A 15,561-nucleotide genomic window follows, 5' to 3' on the forward strand; every position below is an offset into this window, starting at 1 on the left:
CCTCAGGGGAAAGCAGCAAGTGTGGGACTTGAGCCCTTTCAGTCCCTCTATAGCAGGGGTAGGCAACATTTTTTGGCTGGAGTGTCAAAAAACACTGCAATGCCTACCTTGGAAGCTGCTGGAGTGCCGGCGTGCCAGAAAAACAAAATGAGGGCAGAAGATACATGGCAGGATGCCTTGCTTATGCCCCTTCCCCCCACCCAAAGCCCCCGCCCCCCAGCCCAGGCTCTGTGGCTGTCAGCAGCTACCCCAGCTCTGGGTAGCTGCTGGGCTTCCAGCTGGCAGCAGCTACCCAGAGCAAGGGCTGGCTGCAGCTGGGAGGCTGCAAACAGCTGCACCGGGATCCACAGCTCCGGCATCAGCTCCATGTTGGTGGCAACTGTGCACACACCTTGGGGCAGACTGTAGGGCAGTGCAGCCAACCCCAAGGTGAGCGTGCAGTCACCACCAGCATGGAGCTGATGCCAGAGCTGCGGAGCCCAGCACAACTGTTTGCTGCTGCTTGCTGCAGCTGCCCAGGGCCCAGTCTGGCTACAAAAAGCTGTGCTGGGCTCCGAACCCCAGTCACCAGCTCTGTGCCAGGAGTGGGGCTGAGACCGGGGTTGCATTGCCTCAGGCCCCTTCCCCACTGCCTGCTCTGAGGTGCGGGTACAGAGTTGATGCCAGGGCTCTGGAGCCTGGCACAACTGTTTGCAGCCAGCCCTGGCTCTGGGTAGCTGCTGCCAGCCAGGAGCGCAGGCTGCTCCCAGCAGGCAGCTGGGACACTGCAAGCCCTGCTGGGAGCAGCCTGGGCTCTGTCACTGGCAGCAGCTAGCCAGAGCCAGGGCTGGCAGTGGCATGCCAAGCAAAACGGCCTCATGTGCCATGCTCGGCACACATACCCCTGCTGTATAGAATATCCTGTTATTCAACCCCAGAGTGTCACTCGCTCAACATCAGAATGTGATGAGCCTGGCTTGGCAGGAGGAGGCTATTTGTAGGCCACTTTCTGGGTTCCTAGCTGCTCCTCTTCCTTCCTCAAGTTGATGCATCATTCCAAGCACACCCAGCTCCTTGTCTGCACAGCACTTTGTTTCAAGTTCAGAGCACACGGTGTTTGAACATGTGCAATGTTGAATAATATTTCTGGTTTACAAATAAATTGCCCATTGCACTGTTTGGGCTTTACACAGTTGTGCTCTTCTCCTGCCCTACTGGAAGTAGCTCTTCTGAACTTTCCTCAAGAGAATACCCTGATGGTACAAGCTCAGTAGCATAGTACTGGCTGGTCATTCAGGATCTCCAGTACCCAAGCCTCCAGGAAGGTCTCATCACTTGCCCTACACACATTGCACAGCATGCAGGGTGAAACAATCATCCCACTTGCTACTGTCCAAGTGTACCCGCAGGGCCCTTCAGCCAGAGCAAGAGTCCAGTTTCCAGATAGCAGTTGGCACCAGTGTATCTATGGTCGTGGTCACCCTCACGTTGCTTCTGCTCAACCTGAAGTTCTGCTGGCATTGCTTTCATCCCTCAGGACTCTCTGCTTCCCCTAATCATTGCTCATCTCCTAGGTCTGGGAGCAGTGGTCTAAGAGAAGGCTGTCCTCCATAAAGTCTCTTATTTCTTCCTCATCAGGCATGTTTTTGGACAAACAACCCATAGCACAGCTCAAGACAGCTCTTTTCAAGCACCGCAGTCAAGGAGCCTTAAGTTGCCATGCTGCAGTATATCAGCCAGTTGAAATCCTCAAACAGAGCAAAAAGCATGGCCAGGTACACAAAAACTCTCTGCTGTGCACTAGATAATAGAACCAATGCCTTGCAGCACCTTTCAGGGACTAAAGATTGAGAAGACAGCAAGCGTCCATTCTTGGCACCCACTTGCAGTGCACGTGATGCTGACAAGCCTTGTAATGACAGGAAGCACAGAGTAGAAGCCTGGAGATCAAATACCCAAGGTGCTCTCATTCCCACTCGGCTGTCCTCAGAAGGCTCCAGGGAACTGCGGCCCAGCAGCACACTGCAATGCTGCTCACCAGCCTGCTAGCTGCACAACAACTCCAGCACATTTGAAGCAATTTAGCTGGAAGAAGCCTGTCTGTACTCTGCTGGCATGCTCCAAACTGAGTGCTTCTAATGAAAGCAGGATTTGAAGCACTTTGTATGTATGCCTGGTCATACCCTCAGTGTTTCAATGCTGAGCAACCCTTTGGGTTCTGTTTGCTTAACTGTATTTGCCAAATAGTGAAGTGATTTGCATCTGATTGAGTTGCATTTATGGAATAAAGAGAAAGGTAGAGATTAAATTAATTTACTGTCACACTGGTAGGGCTTTGTTTTGAATTGTGCTTTGGTTAAAAGGCGACTATCTAATCTATAATAAATTTCATTATGAAAAAAGATTAAACTCTATTGGGAGTTGTCTGTAAATAACTTTAAGGTTTGAACAAACGTGAAAATAATGAGAGAGAGAAAGAGAGAAAGCACACTCAAGGAAATGTTATTATTCTTTCTAAATATAAAACCTAATAATACTAGGTCAACTGAGAGGCACCAAGGGAATAAGTCGAACCTTTTTTTGTGAGCAGATCCTGTAAGTCAACGTGCACTTTAATTCCTTTATCTTAAAAGTAAAACAAGGCAAATCCATAAAACTCTTCTAGATTTCTCTCTTGAAGCTAGTAAGTTTATGTTCATTTATATTGGTAGAAAGGAGTCAGACTAAAATTTGATAACTTTTTCGCTGTCTTGTAGTGCAAGGACACCTGTGTTCAAGATGGTGCTGCCACAGTTATATTCTCAAGGGTTGCAGAACGAGAGAAAATTCAACTTGCGATTGTTCTCTCTGAAGGATCTGTGATTACTGATAGTGTGAAAAGTAGCCTTGCTGATATTCCAGCTACAGCACAAAGTTTTTCCACTAAAAAAGCCAATTTACAGCATTTTCAAATTGCATCCAACTGAAACCTGACAAATTGTCAGGTCAAGTGCAAAACCGATTAAAATATTTCAAGCCCTTTGCAATTAGAGAAAGGAAAAGCAATCTAGTTTGATTTCCTTTTTATGTAGCATTTTAGGCATCATTTTTATGAGGTTAGCATTGCATATTGATTTCAGTTACCCCAACACATATAGAATACCTCTTTATTTACCTTTTATACCTGTGCAACTGAGATACTAACATCCAAACTTTTAACATGAATTTAGGTGCTTCGCTACCATTGAAAATATTGATTTAGATGTTGAAATAATGGCTCATGGTCCAAAAAAACCCCCAAAACCAGAGCCAACATTTTTTTTAAATTTGCTCTTTGCTAATTACTTACATGATTATGTTCTAAATGTTTGCTGGTGTCACTGATATCAAAGCCTACAACTTTGCCATTATATGTCTACTTAGCTACTTCTGTTGGAATGGTCCAACCCATAACTCTGTCAGAAAAAGGTTCCTAGACGTTCAAAGCTGTGTCTCTATAGTTCCTGTTAACACTATATCAATCTCCAATGTAGGAGGGGACTCAGGGACTAAGGGAAAAGTATGGCCAATTTTGCAACTATTGGAAGAGTGGAAAAAGGTATTGCCCTGAATCAGAGTAAAAGAGACTCTTGAACCAAGACTGCAGTTAGATTTCTTCCACTGAAGGTATCAGAGCACCTAATTGCCTCAGAGATAGCAAAAAAAAGTACAAAATACCATAACCTGGAGTATCTAAAGGTGATGAGCAATGCTGAAATGCCTTCCAAAGGAAGCTCCTCTGCTTTGCTTTATAAAATCAGTCTAGCTGAATTTTTCTCCAGCTGTGAATCAGAATGGTTTGAACTTCACTTGCATAGTTCTGTCAGCAGTGGTTAACCAGCTAACAACCATGCTGTCAGATGTTGGGTGCTGGAGCAGGGAACCACCAACAATGAGAGGTTATGTTGGGCAGACTTGGTAGCATTATAGGAAAAAAAGTACCTAACTCACAATGAAGTTAAAGATCATTGATCTTGCCTTGCATTGGTTTTCTCAGGAATTGATGGCAAGGCATAACAGCAGTCCTGCAGTCCAAGAAATGAAAATGTATCTGAGAGGATGCTTAGGGAAACCTCTCTGGAAAAGAATATAAGATATTTCTTGTTCTGATTGGTAGCACAGAGGTCTATTCTGAAGAATCCCAAAATTGCAGACAATTTTATGTAAGACCAAGTCCTTGAGACCTCACATGTAGCTGCTAAGAGACTTGTGTGCTGATCTGATCTGTGTTAAGGGTCTGAATGCCTGAGATTCAGGGGAGTAATCTAGGGATGAACATAAAATACCCGGAGACGAATAGCGTGCTGATAGTGTGGATGACATTGCTCTTTGCTATCTGAAACACCACAACTATTAACCATTATGGGGAAAAAAAATAAAGTAGAGCAAACAATAAACAGTTGTAACCTTACTACTTACAATTTCTTCCACGTCTCTCTCAATGTAGAGTTTTTGACAGATTATTCTTTTGATGGTGGGTATAATGCAGGGGTGGGCAAACTACAGCCCACAGGCCGGATGTGACCCGCCAGGCATTTTCATTCAGCTCACAGCACCCTCCAACAAATTGTACCCTGCCCAGGCCTTCCACTTGTGAGCATGGGAGCGAGGCGCCCACACATACACATCCCCCCCCGCAACATATCCTATTGTGCTTCACTCCCACCCTCTTGGGTGGAAGGGCCTGGCCCAGCCAGAAGCGGCTTCCATGCAGGGCTCCTGCTGCAGCCACCCCATGGAGACCTGCTTAGCTTCCCTGATGTCCAGCTTGCTTTGGGCAGCAGACAGAGAAGCAGTGGGGCAGGGTCCGAGCTGGGGCCGGGGTGGGGATGTGGAGCTGCAGCTGGGCAAAAGTGTGGAGGGTAGTGCAGAAGCCTGTGCCCAGGGGGGCCATGGGAGCATGGCACTTGGGCTGGGCAGGATGTTGGTGGATGAGAGCGAGTAGTGTGGGGACCCATTTCAGGAGGGATATGGACAACATTGAGAGGGTCCAGAGGAGGGCCACCCGCATGATCCGGGGACAACAGGGCAGACCCTACACTGAAAGACTGAGGGACCTAAACCTGTGCAGCCTTCACATGAGAAGGCTGAGGGGGGACCTGGTGACTGTCTATAAACTCACTAGGGGGGACCAAAAGGGTTTAGGGGAGATGCTGTTTCCCCTAACGCCCCTGGCATGACAAGGAATGATGGACACAAATTATTGGAGAGGAAGTTTAGATTAGACATCCGCAAGAACTACTTCACAGTCAGGGCGGCTAGGAGCTGGAACCAACTTCCTAGGGAAGTGGTGCTGGCTCCTACCCTGGGGATCTTTAAGAAGAGGCTTGATGACTACCTGGCTGGACTCATTTGAGTCCAGTCTTTTCTCCCGCCCAGGCGGGGGTCGGACTTGAAGATCTACAAGGTCCCTTCCGACCCGACTTCTATGATGCCCCACACACTTCCCCACATGGCGCACAGCCTCTGTTGCTGACAAAAGCTGCAGGCAGGGTGCTCAGGGAGCTTGTGCCAGATGCAGGGGTCATGGCTCTGGCCAGCACTGCACAACGGGATGAGGAGTATAGCCTGCTTAGCCACCTCTATCACCGGCTGTGTGCAGCACCTGCTGCACTCGCAGTGGAGGAAGCCCCACGCTGGAACCAGCTGCCTTCCCCACCCCCTGCTGTGCAGGTCCATGGACGCTTCCAGGAGTGGAGGGAGCCCTGCTTCCCTACAGAGTCCTTTGCAAGGCTTCCCCCGGTGTGAGTGTGGGAGTGCATGTTAAGTGCATGTCTAACCTGCTCTTCAGAATGGCGGGGTGGATTCCACAACTTCTCTGGGTGCCTGTTCCAATGCTTGACCACCTGCATAGTCAGAAAGTTCCTCCTAGTCTCCAGCCTAAATTTTCACTGCTGCAGCTTGAGACCATTGCTCCTAGTTCTGCCCCCTACAGCCACAGAGAAAAGTCCATCTCCAGCCTCTCTGTAATGACCCTTTTTGACAGCTGAAAATGTCTGTGTGATAAAGGTGTTTGCTAAAGACTCTATGAAGATTAGACTAAGTGTTTTTCTGTCATTTGTTCAGATATTAAGCTATATGGTGTTGCTAAGAGCCTAATTAAAGTCTAAGATGTAGTGAGGCCTAGTAAATTTAACAAAGCCTTAAAGAAGTGATGGTAGGCCCCGTGGCATAGCTAAAATTAACCTTATCAGAAGAATACAAGGCTTGTACTGCTATTGGTCAGTCTAAGGACAGTTGAAGTAAAAAGAATCTGAATGGCTGTAAGTTATCAGCATAGCTCAGAAGTTATAAATTGGTTGGCACGCGCGGAAATCATAGATTTCATAGACATTAGGGCTGGAAGGGACCTTAGAAGATCATTGAGTCTAGTCCCCTGCCCCAGGGGCAGGATGTCAGCTCAGGTCATAGGATCCCAGCAAGATAAACATCCAAATTTCTCTTGAGGGCGTTCAAAGTAGGTGCTTGAACCACCTCCAATGGCAGGTTATTCCAGACCTTGGGGGCTTGGACAGTAAAGAAGTTCATCCTTATACCCAGCCTGAAATGGTCTTGGAGTTTATAACCGTTCAACCTTGTATAACTGTTCGAGCTTGGGGATGTTCATTCTTCGGGGCAGACCAGGTGCTCCCCAAATTGAGGGCAGGGGTAGGAAATGCCCAGCTCACCGCCTCACTTTGCCACAACCACCTTGTTTTTCACTGGTGACATAATGAGGAACAGGCATGGCAGTCACTGCATGGAGCTGTGCCCACTGTACTGGCGCCCTGCTCACAGCTACACCCCTGCCAGGCTCCCTGGGCTTGCTGTGCACTCCCTTCTCTGAACAGATGCAGGGCACCAGGCACATGGCCATGCAGTGCCTGCACCTAAAGCCTTTCTTGGGCTGCTCCAGCAACCCCAGGAAGCAGAGACTGTGACAAAATGCCCCTGCCACTCAAAATGCCAACCCCAATGCTGGCAGCTCTCCCAGCCCATGCCCAGCTGGGTGCCCTGGGGCCCTGCTTGTGTGGATTGTCCTCCCTCCCCGTGCCCTGAATACATCTCCGGGAGTTCAACCAACTCGAAGCAAGAAGACACCTCTAAGCCTTTTCTGTTCCTAACCCTGGTCCCAACCCTAACCCTAACCAGCGCTCAGCTGCTCCAGCAGGAGACCCCATGCAAGCTGGCTACAGTGACTAGCATAGAAGTCCCAAAACCCCATCCCTGGTCCAGATGCAAATTTGCTTGCTGCCAAAACACCTCCCAGATACAACTCCAAGTTGTGTCCCCAGGCTCCATCCAGCTTCTTAACAGTGTGGAGGAAATTGTTTAGAAAGAAGACACAGTTCTGTAAAAGAAGCTCCTGATTTAAGATTAGCTGCTGAACTGGATCAGTTGGGCCATGGATCTCAAGGAGCCCAAGGACTGAATACCAGGGTCCTTCCCAGTACCTCTTGGAGAGTGCTGATCGGGGACACCTGACTTCACTGAGCTTTGCAGAAGAGAAACTTGTTGTACATCAGGCATCAGAGGGGACTGCCGATAAGTTGCCGACGCAAATTATTATTGTCCGTCTGTTTTGTTATCTGTGTGTAGTTGTGTTTTTGTTAAGTCAATAAACCTTTCTACCCCCCAACCACACTCTCAATCCCAAACCCGCCGCAGGCAGTTGGGACAACCCTTCATGTATTTAAAAACTGTTATCTAGGGGTGCACCAATAAAGATTTTATGGGCCGATAACGATAGCTGATTATTCACCAGGCATATTGGCTGATACGAATCCAATAACCAATTTACAGAAGCACAGCCAGGCAGTGGGGAGAGCAGTACCCTGCAGGTAAGTCTGTGGAGTGGAACGGGCATGGGAGAGAGAAGGGAGTCATGGGGGGACAGATGGAGGCCCCCAGGATGAGGGAGGGAGTGGGACAGGGGCAGGTGCTGGGGGTGCCGACCAGCCAGCACAGTGAATGGGAGCCTGGGGCAAAGAAGCAGGCAGTTTGTCCAGGGGGCAAGAGTGGGTGCAGAGGCGGGGCAGCTCCATGCCTCTGCGTGCTGCCTCAGGGGAAGCATGGGGGCATTTGCACCCCCAGCACAGGGTAAAGGTGGAGGCAGGTTGCCCGTGTGGGCTCGGGGCTCTCCACCCTGCTGCCTTTGCCCTAAATGCCATGTGCTGGCTGCTCAGCACCCCCCGCCCATGTCGCAGTGGGAAGCACAACTTACCACCCCCACTGCTGCTGGGCAGGCAGGGGATGTGCAGCTCCTAAAGCAAAGGTAGGAGGTCAGAGAGCCCTGAGCCCAGTGGGCAGCCCTGTGCACAAATCTGTCCTCACCCTGCCACAAATCTGGGGGGACATGCTTACCATGCACACTCTGGGGGTGCGTGCAGCAGCAGGGAGCTGCCTCCCTCCACACCCACCCCCACACCCTCGGACGAGCCGCCCACAGCTCCTTCCTGCTCCCTTTCCCAACCCTGGGGTCCTATTCACTGCCCTGATTGGGCAGCACCCCCAGCCCCAGCTCCTCCCTGTCCCACCCCTTTCCTCACCATGGGGGCCTCAATCTGCCCCTCCATTTACAGACTTACCTGCATGGCACTGATCTCCATGCTGCCCGGCTGCATTCCTAGCCACATGCATGTGTGCAGCTGTGTGCATGAATGCAGCATCTAAGGACCAGCTAGAAGGCACATTATATTTATTGGTACATTATTGCCCGCACCAGCCAAAAAAAGCTGATAGTAGATAATGTTAATTTTCCTTTTTATTAGTGCTGATCCAATGTGGTACCGCTATATCAAAGCATCTCTACTGTTATTAAATCTTTCCACACTACTCCATAAGATGCACATCTCTTGTGGCCTGAAAGGGTTCTATGCTCCCTCTCTGACCCCTGATGGTTCCCAATGAGAAGAATGAGGTGTATCAGATGTCTCCCTGTTGTAGGCTGATGCGGAGGATGAAAATGAATACATCCTTCTAGGGACAGAAAAAGTTTCCCATCACAATAACTGAGGAAGGACTGGGTGAGGACCATGGACCACATTCAACAAGGGTAATTCAGGCTCTACTACTGACAGATTCCCTAGTTTGGTCTAGGACTTGGATGTTGAAGGAGGTAGCACTGTGAGTGTCAGCACAGTTATGATAAGATGCTGCTTGTGAGATTGATTAGTACGACAAATATTCATGAACTGTCAGTGCCAGGGCACTAGAAGAAGCTGAGGAGTCATAACTAGCAATGTCAGTCTGTATGTGCCTTGAAGGATAATTATTCTCATCCTTCTTTCCCACCCCCCACACTTCCCTCATCCTCAAAGTGCAGATCAAGGACACTCATATTGCCCTTAGTACTGTAGCTACTAGCAGTCAAGATAATTTAGTGAAGGAAACATCCCTAACACTTAGGACAGAATTTGAAATGATAAGGGCACTGCTTAAGCATGGCTGTTCAGAAGAGTGGTCCTTATGGGACACTCATTTCTTGGTGTCTAAGGAGACAATTCATGGAGCAGCACTCTAATAAGAAAAGGCTTAACCAAGTATCTTTTGCCCCAGTTAAAAAGCAAACAGCAGACAGAATAGTAACTGTATTCCTGTATTCTGGCAAAAGGAGACACTGAAGTATCAGAAGGACACAAAGATTCAAAAGCCTGGGGATTTAGTTTCTCTAAAGATATCTGTGTTAAGATGCCCATCAGCTAAAGTAAAACTAATAAAAATTGGATTTTTTTTAAGAGCAAGTGAGAAATTTTCTGATGAAACAGTTTTCTTTTGGAAAATACTGATGTGATCAAATTAAACATTTCAAAGAACATATCAATTTTGCTTACATTATCAAATACTTAAGTACTTTTTTCAACTAGGTCAAAGTGAACTGGTTTGAGTTTACTTTTGACTTCTAAATTATTTAACTATGAATGTATTTTGTAATCAAATACAATATATAGTCAATATAACTTAAATAAAATATTTGGGCCTTATTGAGAAAAATACTGAATGTTTTTGATTAGTGTGGCAGGGCATGGTTGGTGCCCGCCATTTTAAGAGCTGAGCCAAGCAGCCAGCAGGTGCTTGATTGCAGTGTCATTTTAGATCTCTGTCCACCTATATAAACAGTGCAGTTTGCTGCTGGCGGGCCAGGCAGAAACATCGCCTGGCTGCGAGGCTGCATGCAACATCTGGGAGGTAAGGGCAGGAGGTGTATGGGGATGGTTTGGAGGCTCCTGATCCTGGGCATGATCTAAAACTGCACCCTGCCGGGAGCTGGTGGCCCAATGGGGCTCTCAGTGGCACAAGAGCCCCCAGAAAATACCAGGCCATTTACCACCCTGATAAAAGGCAGGTTGGGGTGCCTTAACCCCTATCCCCCACAACTTTGTGGGTATAAAGTGGGGCCAGGTACAGCTGTAGCCACCTGAGCCCGGGGAGGGTGTAAGACCCAGAAGGGGCCATGCCTGGCTATGGCCAACTGAGCCCCACTGGGGAGGGAAGCCCTGTAGCCCCAGTGAAGGGGTGGCCCCAGCGAGGGGGCAGAGATGAGGAGCCCCAGTAAAGGGGAAACTAGAGGGCTGGAAGCCCAGTATATCTGAGTATACAGAGTTGCCTTGGAAGGGGCCAGGGAAAGCTTAGACCTGGTCATGTAACTGGCTGGCCACTATCCCAGTGAAGGTCACAAGACAGGCCCAAAAGACGGTATGTCTGCCACCCAAGGTATGAGCTAGCTGAAGTCTATGGCTAAAAGGCCCACTCCAAGGGAGAGCAAGGCGGTATAGGTTGTCAAGGCATAAAAGACACCCTGTGAGAGGGGGTGAAGTGTGAGAGGCCCTAGTGAGAGGAGGGCGGTATGAATGTGTATGCATCTGAGGCCTGACAATGAGGGCTAAGCTTGGGCTGACTGTAAGCCGGGGCATTGTCATCTGGTAGCCATCTGTGAAACTTGGGCTGCAGTTTAGGGGAAGAATGGAGCCACAGATAACATCCCCTGGAATCGGGGAAAGAATGGGCAGCCTCCCACCTAATTAACCACCTAATTAGATATCATCAAGGCATGGCAGGCAAGACAGGTGGGCAGCATGCCCAGAGGCAGGCAGGGGAAAATAGCACTATGGCTAGTCAAGGAGATCCACTTTGCCACACTTAACCTTATATTTGTGTAACCTACCTTTTCAGTCACAAAGCTTTTTGTTGACACAACAAATCATTATGCATCTGATAAAGTCAATTTTTAACAAGAATCTGCCTTGAGCACATTTATGTTCCTTTTTTCTGGGTTGAGAATTATATAATTGACAACTGCAATTCACATCTATAAACTCACATTGATTTCTTGCTTTGACTTGGTCTTTTCTATGGTCCAGGATTTGGCTATTTTCAGTAGAATAACGGTCATATGACACTTTTAAAGCTTCACATATTTGGATTTAAATTCATAGAAGTACTGCACACATTAATCGAAAGACACACAGTTCATTGCACAGTTTTATACCATCAGTCATTGAGTGCTTTATTCCAAGCCTGATCACACTTTCAGTTACAAAACATGTGGCAAAGATAACAGTTAACACACAAGATCTGCCTTATTTCTACTTACCTCTATTTTTGTACTGGCATTTCCATATTAAGGGATGGATAATTTCTTTCATGTCTTGTCTTTTATTATTGATATACCTAAAGGCAGCAATTAATTCAGTATTTTTCATCAGCTTTCACTTAATTTTACAGACCCACTTTATACTATCAAAGCTGCCACTATTAGTGCAACAACTCAGCATACTGCTAGTTGCTGAGGTATATGTGGTTACAAACTAGCTTCCATCTTCAACCCAAACTGTTATTTTTATTTTATTTTTTACTGAAAGCAATATATTCAACCCCTAAAATTCTTTAAAATATTTTAATTCTGAAATAAATAAGGTATTTTATTTTTATTTTGTAATAGTGACAGGCTGTGAAAACCAAGAACCTTGTCTTTTACCACCTACACAACTCCTGCTGTATTTTTTTTCTTAAAATATATTCTGTGCAAAATTAAGTTTTGTGTAGGTCTGTACCTTATTTTGGAAAAAATTATAAAATATACTTAATTCCTAAAAACAATCCCAACATCAGACAACATAGAGGAAGAAGAAACAGATCAGATGCAGCCAAATTTTTCACAAGAAACTAAATATAGTATGTTCTTAAAGCTCCAGTAATACATTCCTTCAAAAAAACCAGAATGCACTTTGGTCATTATTAAACATTAGTACAGAGGCAAATAAAATACAAAATGCTTGTTTGTGTTGCTTTATATATAAAAAAAAATTTATACCACACAAGTTTAAGTTATATTATCTCAGATGATTAACAATTCTGAAAATTGCTATGTATTGTGTAATGTCTGACTTTTTAATTTTTTTGCAAAATTATTATTCTTTTCCAGCCTAAAGCAGACAATTTTTAGAAAGCTACTCAAATATATTCCCTTAAAAGCAATACATCAAGTGCGTTCACAGAGGATGGAGTTAGGTTTTACAATGTCATTTAAGTGAAATATTATGTAGTAGCTTAAATTAACTGTCCTTTTTTAAAGGACAAATTTCTAGTTTTCTGATTCCCAGGAATTGAGCCAGAATTGAGCTAATGTAAAAAAGGAATATCAAAATGTCTCTCCTTCAAGCATCATCAGGATTTACAATGGAGACCTGGCAATCTCAATAAAAACACACAGAGAATAGTGTTTGTGGTGCTAATTGTAGCATCATTAATTTTTTTAATTGCCTAATAAGCTTTGATGGATTTTGTAAATAATATTCTTTTAGGTAGTATGGGCATAATAACTCCATCCAAACAGATAAGACTTGCATCATACCCTTACACTTTTCTGGGCTTTTGTTTTGTTTTACATTCTTAAACTTACATGTGGTATAAATAACATATACTATAGTGTACTATGGGAGAATATTTATCTTACTCTTCATCATACATATTTACCTTCTTCAATATACAGGGTTTTTCCACTCAGGGAAAAAGTCTAAATACTTAGCCTGCAAAAGTAATACATATTGCACCACAGTCCACCATAATATATTCAATTTACTATATATAAAGGTCCTTATTAAAAGTAATAATAAAAAGTGCACATATTGAGCATGCACAGTCAGAGCTGTGCAAACAGCCCAGTGTTTCAAATAAATACAATAGTTAATTTTATCAAAATATCTTACAGCATGGTAACCATTTACAATTATTGCTCTAATAAAATTGTTATCAAAGAGCACTTATTGACCTGTTTTCTAATACCTTACTAATACCCAAGGGTGCCTGAATTGCAGCTTAATTTAGATCCTGGAATCACCCAAAAATATTAGGAAACCTGCTCAGTTTTAGTATCAATGTAAAGTATTTTCCCTACTACCTGTCATTCTATATTGTCAGTACTTTTCTCTGTAAGTCTCATTCTCTACTGTCACCAACAACCTACTGATTTTATGATTACTGATAAATGATTAGTGCAAAATCAAATGCTCTATGCAACTTTAGAAAAATGTAAGATAAAGTAAGGTGACTTCAGTACAGCATAATTGTAACTAAACATTACAAAATACAAAAGCTAAGCATTGGCTTCGGCTTTAACAACAGACACAGTAATTTAGTGTGACCAATTTACCAGGATCTCAAGTATATGGAAACAGTTTTCTTACCCTTTCAATAGCTGAGCATAATAATGCTTGAAAATAAAATACAAATGTCAACTAGTACATAAAAAACAGTGAGAAAATAAAATAAATATAAAGATTGCACAAGACAGTCAGATGTAAACACTTCAATTTTCCAAACTACATCCTTGAAGAGGCCATAGCTTCTGAAACCCAGTTACAGTGACTGCTGTGAGGCAGTTTAGTCAATCAATCCACTCTTCTAGAAGACTGTGCTACTTAATTGTCTTCAAATATTGTCATGATTTGATCTTCCAGAGCTGAAAAAGTTTAAGCAGCAATTAATGTTTATTTTACACAAATGTTCTATTAAATACTAAAGTTACAATTGCCTCAGTGCTCTTCTCTGAGGCTAGGGACAGACATTACCTATAAACTGGTTTATGTGATCAGAAACTGGTTCAAACCTGTAACAGAACAGATATTCAGTGCACATAAATCAGTTTGAAAATGGCTGAAACCGTTTGAGATCGACTTGAATGAATGTAGCATCAGTCTTAATTGATTTGGGTCAAACTGATTTATGCAATGTCTGTCCCAGATTCTTTGTTGGTTTGAGATAAACCAGACTCCCCCAGCATCCCAGCATGCTCTCTGGGCTGGGCGAGGCTCTCTGCTCCACAGCAGGGCTGGTCCCTCCCCTCTGCTCCCTGGCTGCAGCTCCAGCTGAGACTGCGAGCTGCTCCCCTGCTAAGCAGGAATTCCCCCCTCCCCTCTGCCTTGCTGAGAAGTCTGTGTATTAGCTAGCAAACCACATGCTGGCTACAGTCTGTGCTGAATCAACAGGCAGAATAAACAGGTAACAGGTAATGTCCCTCTGTTGTTTTCTTAATGGGGTGATAAAGATCGAGTTAGCGGTGATAAACACTGTGTTATCAATTCCCTGCTGGACTACTCAGAGTCTTGCCAGGGCCTGGCCATGCCCCCCCCTCAGCTCAGTGCTGTGGAAGGGAAGAGAGAGCTGCTCTAGTGCCCCCTAGCTTCTAGCCTGAGCCACTGCAGGCATGTGCCTGCACGTCTGGGATGTCTGTGCAGTTACAAGTGATTTAGCCTAGCCAGGTTAGACTAACCTGCAAAGATTGAATCAATTCAGGCTCAGGCTTTTTGAATGTCTACCCTAACCAGGGTGTGTGCCACACATAGCATATCGCTATAACAAAGCCATACAGAAGAGGTGTCAGGATCTGACCAGGCAGCCCTATCATCCACCCCATGGTGCTGCCTTGTATTGGCCGTGCACCCTGTATGCAGCATGCGCTGGGACCCATCTCTGTGCATGCACTCGTGACTGACCCCACATGCTGTTTGTGGCACCTGTGCTGGACCAGCCTTGTACGCCGCCTCCAGCACATACGGGCAACCTGTGAGCTCAATCTGGCTGGTGGACCAGCCCCTTATCTGGTTTGTAGGGCTAGATGAGTTTGATACACCTGCTGTACACAATCATTTACATTCTTCTACCTGTAACAAAACTCCCAAGTGTCCATGTAAAAAATGAAGTGGCTAATTATCAGGACTTGAAGACTCCTACTGCTCCCTATGCCATGTATTTGGAAGTTCAGACTTGCCAGCCTGGACCCTAAACTGTGAGAGCAATGATCAGCTCATATCCCAAGTCATGACTGATAAAATATCCTGCATTCTGGTATGACATCATGCTCAATATGGGACAAAAGAGTGGGATGGTGTTTTTTATCATGCTTTAAAAACTGTAAACAAATACAGGGCCATAGGGCAGAAGTTCTTAAATCAGATGTGGGCCCTACAGAAAAAATGAAATAAGTTCACTGAACCTACAGCCTGTCTCCTCAATGAAGCCATAAAGTTGGAAGAATTTAATGTACAAGAATGTTGAAAGGCATTAATAGAAAAAATCAAAAGTCGG

The 15,561-nt window shown here is 45.4% G+C and overlaps 1 protein-coding gene across 7 annotated transcripts in view; it reads right to left on the minus strand.

Annotated features, from left to right (window-relative positions):
* Positions 1-11,456: 11,456 nt before the first annotated feature.
* Positions 11,457-15,561, minus strand: part of PHTF2 (putative homeodomain transcription factor 2) — a 154,154-nt gene continuing 150,049 nt past the window's right edge. For all 7 annotated transcript variants that reach the window (XM_090041918.1, XM_090041919.1, XM_090041923.1 and 4 more), the window contains one exon: positions 11,457-13,936. In XM_090041918.1, coding sequence (XP_089898044.1) covers positions 13,916-13,936 — 21 coding nt within the window. In that variant the 3' untranslated portion in view covers positions 11,457-13,915. The remainder of the gene's footprint in view (positions 13,937-15,561) is intronic.

The sequence above is a fragment of the Crocodylus siamensis genome, chromosome 4 (assembly GCF_052110815.1).
Source record: "Crocodylus siamensis isolate JL-2025a chromosome 4, ASM5211081v1, whole genome shotgun sequence".
Classification (NCBI taxonomy): Eukaryota; Metazoa; Chordata; order Crocodylia; family Crocodylidae; genus Crocodylus; species Crocodylus siamensis.